The sequence below is a fragment of the Oncorhynchus kisutch genome, unplaced genomic scaffold (genome assembly GCF_002021735.2).
Source record: "Oncorhynchus kisutch isolate 150728-3 unplaced genomic scaffold, Okis_V2 Okis03b-Okis08b_hom, whole genome shotgun sequence".
NCBI lineage: Eukaryota > Metazoa > Chordata > Actinopteri > Salmoniformes > Salmonidae > Oncorhynchus > Oncorhynchus kisutch.
The window spans coordinates 1,199,816-1,205,815 of NW_022261980.1; the positions used below are offsets into that span (position 1 = coordinate 1,199,816).

Consider the following 6,000-nt stretch of genomic DNA (forward strand, 5'->3'; position numbering starts at 1 on the left):
TGTTTTGTATGGACCCCAGGAAGAGTAGCTGTGTCATGTTTTGTGTGGACCCCAGGAAGAGTAGCTGTGTCATGTTTTGTGTGGACCCCAGGAAGAGTAGCTGTGTCATGTTTTGTATGGACCCCAGGAAGAGTAGCTGTGTCATGTTTTGTGTGGACCCCAGGAAGAGTAGCTGTGTCATGTTTTGTGTGGACCCCAGGAAGAGTAGCTGTTTCATGTTTTGTATGGACCCCAGGAAGAGTAGCTGTGTCATGTTTTGTGTGGACCCCAGGAAGAGTAGCTGTGTCATGTTTTGTGTGGACTCCAGGAAGAGTAGCTGTGTCATGTTTTGTGTGGACCCCAGGAAGAGTAGCTGTTTCATGTTTTGTATGGACCCCAGGAAGAGTAGCTGTGTCATGTTTTGTGTGGACTTCAGGAAGAGTAGCTGTGTCATGTTTTGTATGGACCCCAGGAAGAGTAGCTGTTTCATGTGCAACAGCTAATAAGGTTTATAATAAAATCCCCGGTTCCAAGACCACCTACTGCAGCCCATGGCTCTGGCCCCATATTCATAAAGCACAGGCCAAACCCTGCTTAGCTGCAGAGGAAAATCAGCCAGGCCCAACCCTGCTTAGCTGCAGAGGAAAATCAGCCAGGCCAAACCCTGCTTAGCTGCAGTCGAAAACCAGCCAGGCCAAACCCTGCTTAACTGCAGAGGAAAACCAGCCAGGCCAAACCCTGCTTAGCTGCAGAGGAAAATCAGCCAGGCCCAACCCTGCTTAGCTGCAGAGGAAAATCAGCCAGGCCAAACCCTGCTTAGCTGCAGTCGAAAACCAGCCAGGCCAAACCCTGCTTAACTGCAGAGGAAAACCAGCCAGGCCAAACCCTGCTTAGCTGCAGTGGAAAATCAGCCAGGCCAAACCCTGCTTAGCTGCAGAGGAAAATCAGCCAGGCCAAACCCTGCTTAGCTGCAGTGGAAAATCAGCTAGGCCAAACCCTCCTTAGCTGCAGTAGAAAGCCAGCCAGGCCCAACGCTGTTTAGCTGCAGTGGAAAACCAGCCAGGCCCAACGCTGTTTAGCTGCAGTGGAAAACCAGCCAGGCCAAACCCTGTTTAGCTGCAGTGGAAAACCAGCCAGGCCCAACCCTGTTTAGCTGCAGTGGAAAACCAGCCAGGCCCAACCCTGTTTAGCTGCAGAGGAAAACCAGCCAGGCCCAACCCTGTTTAGCTGCAGTGGAAAGTCAGCCAGGCCCAACCCTGTTTAGCTGCAGAGGAAAGACAGCCAGGCCCAACGCTGTTTAGCTGCAGAGGAAAACCAGCCAGGCCCAACCCTGTTTAGCTACAGAGGAAAACCAGCCAGGCCCAACGCTGTTTAGCTGCAGAGGAAAGACAGCAGAGTGATACAAGGTGGTTTGGTGGCTGGCTTCTCTATTTAAAGATACACTATGGAAGTTTAGTTGATGAAAACACACAAATCCTCAGTTTTAGGCTAACAATTTATGGGTGAAGGTAGGTGTGCCCTTTCTGGACAATATTTCTCTCCATAGAGTGGACTCATTTTGGCTCAAGAGGAGCACCCCCAGAGGCAGAAGCTTCATATAGCCTCTTAAATATTTCCCTCTCCCCCTCAGACACCAAACCTGCTGTGGAGCCTAAAGAGGTGAAAGAGGCAGAACCAGAACAAGAGAACGATGACTTCACTCTGCTCAAGTCCCTGGCCGAAGGTCAAAGGTCAAAAGAGACCAATGAGACGCCGGTCAGAGAGAGCCTGGAGAAGGAGCCTTACTTTCCAGACGAATCAGATTCCACCAAGAACCGCCGGCTAGTCGAAGACTATGACTCAACAAAGATGGAAAACGGCAAGTACCAAGGTATCTAGTTTAGTCTGTTTATACTACAGCAAGTACCAAGGTATCTAGTTTAGTCTGTTTATACTACAGCAAGTACCAAGGTATCTAGTTTAGTCTGTTTATACTACAGCAAGTACCAAGGTATCTAGTTTAGTCTTTTATACTACAGCAAGTACCAAGGTATCTAGTTTAGTCTGTTTATACTACAGCAAGTACCAAGGTATCTAAACTCAGCAAAAAAAGAAATGTCCTCTCACTGTCAACTGCATTTATTTTCAGCAAACTTAATATGTGTAAATATTTGTATGAACATAACAAGATTCAACAACTGAGACATAAACTGAACAAGTTCCACAGACATGTGACTAACAGAAATTGAATAATGTGTCCCTGAACAAAGGGGGGTTCAAAATCAAAAGTAACAGTCAGTATCTGGTGTGGCCACCCGCTGCATTAAGTATTGCAGTGCATCTCCTCCTCATGGTCTGCACCAGATTTGCCAGTTCTTGCTGTGAGATGTTACCCCACTCTTCTACCAAGGCACCTGCAAGTTCCCGGACATTTCTGGGGGGAATGGCCCTAGCCCTCACCCTCCGATCCAACAGGTCCCAGATGTGCTCAATGGGATTGAGATCCGGGCTCTTCGCTGGCCATGGCAGAACACTGACATTCCTGTCTTGCAGGAAATCATGCACAGAACGAGCAGTATGGCTGGTGGCATTGTCATGCTAGAGGGTCATGTCTGGATGAGCCTGCAGGAAGGTATCACATGAGGGAGGAGGATGCCTTCTCTGTAACGCACAGCGTTGAGATTGCCTGCAATGACAACAAGCTCAGTCCAATGATGCTGTGTCACACCTCCCCAGACCATAACGGACCCTCCACCTCCAAATCGATCCCACTCCAGAGTACAGGCCTCAGTGTAACGCTCATTCCTTCAACGATAAACACGAATCCAACCATCACCCCTGGTGAGACAAAACTGCGACTCGTCAGTGAAGAGCACTTTTTGCCAGTTCTGTCTGGTCCAGCGACGGTGGGTGTGTGCCCATAGGTGACGTTGTTGCTGGTGATGTCTGGTGGGGACCTGCCTTACAACAGGCCTACAAGCCCTCAGTCCAGCCTCTCTCAGCCTATTGTGGACAGTCTGAGCACTGATGGAGGGATTGTGTGTTCCTGGTGTAACACGAGCAGTTGTTGTTGCCATCCTGTACCTATTCCGCAGGTGTGATGTTCGGATGTACCAATCCTGTGCAGGTGTTGTTACACGTGGTCTGCCACTGCGAGGACAATTAGCTGTCCGTCCTGTCTCCCTGTAGCGCTATCTTGGGCGTCTCACAGTACAGACATTGCAATTTATTGCCCTTACCACATCTGCAGTCCTCATCCCTCCTTGCAGCACGTTCATGCGATGAACAGGGACCCTGGGCATCTTTCTGTTGGTGTTTTTCAGAGTCAGTAGAAAGGCCTCTTTTGTGTCCTAAGTTTTCATAACTGTGACCTTAATTGACTACCGTCTGTAAGCTGTTAGTGTCTTAACGACCATTCCAACAGGTGCATGTTCATTAATTGTTTAAGGTTCATAGAAGCATGGGAAACAGTGTTTAAACCCTTTATAATAAGATCTATGAAGTTATTTGGATTTTTACAAATGATCTTTGATAGACAGGGTCCTGAAAAAGGGACATTTCTTTTTTTGCTGAGTTTAGTTTAGTCTGTTTATACTACAGCAAGTACTAAGGTATCTATTTTAGTCTGATTACAATAACGGCCTCTTGGACAGACTAACCAGACAGAATGTTACATTAATGGCCTCATGGACAGACTAACCAGACAGAATGTTACAATAATGGCCTCATGGACAGACTAACCAGACAGAATGTTGCATTAATGGCCTCATGGACAGACTAACCAGACAGAATGTTACATTAATGGCCTCATGGACAGACTAACCAGACAGAATGTTACATTAATGGCCTCATGGACAGACTAACCAGACAGAATGTTGCAATAATGGCTTCTTGGACAGACTCTTGGACAGACTGTCTCTACTGTATATAACTATGGTTGACGTATAGACCAAATCAGAATGTTTATAAACAAAGCTGTTCTGGTAGTTCCAGGTAGACAAAGAGTCCCTGTCTTTGTCTTTGTTCCTGTCCTGTTTGGGCCTTTTGGCTCTGAGCCTGTGTGTCTGATAGGGGTGTCTGATCCCTCTAGGGAGGTCAGGTCTGAGGCCCTGCGCTGCTGTGAGAGAGAGAGGGGGGGGGATTATCTCTCCTCAGGCGGTCGGCTGAGACAGTGGAAGTGCTAAGGCTAAGCTACAAGCCTTAAATCCTCTTCCTCCATCGCTACAAGATACTATAGACACTTAGTACATCACAAATGGCACCCTATCCTCTATATAGTGGACTACTAGTTCACCACTAGGGCACTATATAGGGAATAGTGTGCTATTGGGGACACAGCCCCTGTCTCTAACAGACCCAGTATTTAATCTCGACCTAGTTCCAGGGAAACAGTTAACTGCTGTATTAGACTTGGGGTCAAATGTCAGGTACCATAAAAAAGAAAAGGGTCTTGTTCAAATACATCTTGAATCCTTCCTTCTTCCCTTCCTTGACCTAATCACTGATCTAACATGGCTGGGCAGGTGAAAGCAAAGGCCCCAGTACATGGTTTCTATAAGGAAGGATTCATGTGAAGTATTCAATCAGGTGGCTCCTCTTGATCCTCTCAGAGGAACTGATGGGCTATGTCCCAAATGGCAACCTATTTCCTATGTAGTGCACTACTTTTGACCAGAGCCCTATGAGCCCTAGTCAAGAGTAGTGCACTATAAAGTGAATAGAGGCATTATGGTCTGACGCCAAGTCTCTCCTCTCAGGATCTGGGTCAAGGTTATATTCTTAGTGTATGAAAAACATCCCCATATGGTCGGAGGGAGTTATTCAGGAGAATAATTGATTGCTTTGTGGGACACGACACATTCAGTCTAACATCGCTCATATATGTTTCATTCTTTCAATATTTATGTGTGTCTGTGTGCGTGATTGTATGTGTGTTTGCATGACTGCCGATGTACTGTTCTGTACTGTACTGTACTCTACTGCACTGTACTGTACTCTACTGTACTGTACTCTACTGCACTGTACTGCACTGTACTGTACTTTACTGCACTGTACTGTAGTGTACTGTATTGTACTCAACTCTACTGTACTGTACTCTATTGCAGTGTACTGTACTCTACTGTACTGAACTCTACTGCACTGTACTGTACTGTAATCAACTCTACTGTACTGTACTCTACAGCCCTGTACTGTATTATACTGTACTATATTAAACTCTACTGCACTGTACTGTACTATACTGTACTCAACTCTACTGCACTGTATTCTACTGTACTCTATGCTACTGTACTCTACTGTACTCTACTGAACTGTACTGTAGTCTACTGTACTGCACTGTACTATACTGTACTCTACTGTACTGTACTTTACTGTACTCTACTGCACTGTACTGTACTCAACTCTCCTGTACTCAACTCTACTGTACTGTATTCTACTGTACTCTAAAGTACTGTACTTTACTCTACTATACTCTACTGTACTCTACTGCACTGTACTGTACTGTACTGTACTCAACTATACTGCACTGTACTCTACTGCACTGCACTGTACTGTACTCAACTATATTGCACTGTATTCTACTGTACTCTATGCTATTGTACTGTACTCTATGCTACTGTACTGTACTGTAATGTACTGTACTGTATTGTACTGTACTCTACTCTACTCTACTGTACTCAACTACTGCACTGTATTCTACTGTACTCTATGCTATTGTACTGTACTCTATGCTACTCTACTCTACTGTACTCTATTGTACTGTACTATACTGTACTCTACTGTATTGTACTGTAACTGATGCAAGCAGTAGAATCAGATTTAAAAAGCAGGTAAAAATACACCTTGTGGAACGGCGGGCTCTGTCAAGTACACAGACATGGGCACAGACACATGAATACACACACATAATAACATACGCACTATACACAAACGTACACTTGGATTTTGTGTTATGGATATGTGGTAGTGGAGTATAGGCCTGAGGGCACACACTTAGTTTGTTTTGAATTCTGTAACGAATGTTTTATAATGTTTTTTAAATTG

General features: G+C 45.5%; 1 protein-coding gene across 2 annotated transcripts in view; it reads left to right on the forward strand.

Moving 5' to 3' along the window:
* Positions 1–6,000, forward strand: part of scg3 (secretogranin III) — a 34,073-nt gene that overhangs the window by 3,128 nt on the left and 24,945 nt on the right. Inside the window, exon 4 of one of the 2 annotated variants that reach the window (XM_031812913.1) lies at positions 1,610–1,837. In XM_031812913.1, coding sequence (XP_031668773.1) covers positions 1,610–1,837 — 228 coding nt within the window. Of the gene's footprint in view, positions 1–1,609; positions 1,850–6,000 lie in introns of both variants that reach the window. The other variant, XM_031812912.1, reaches the window with a different exon arrangement.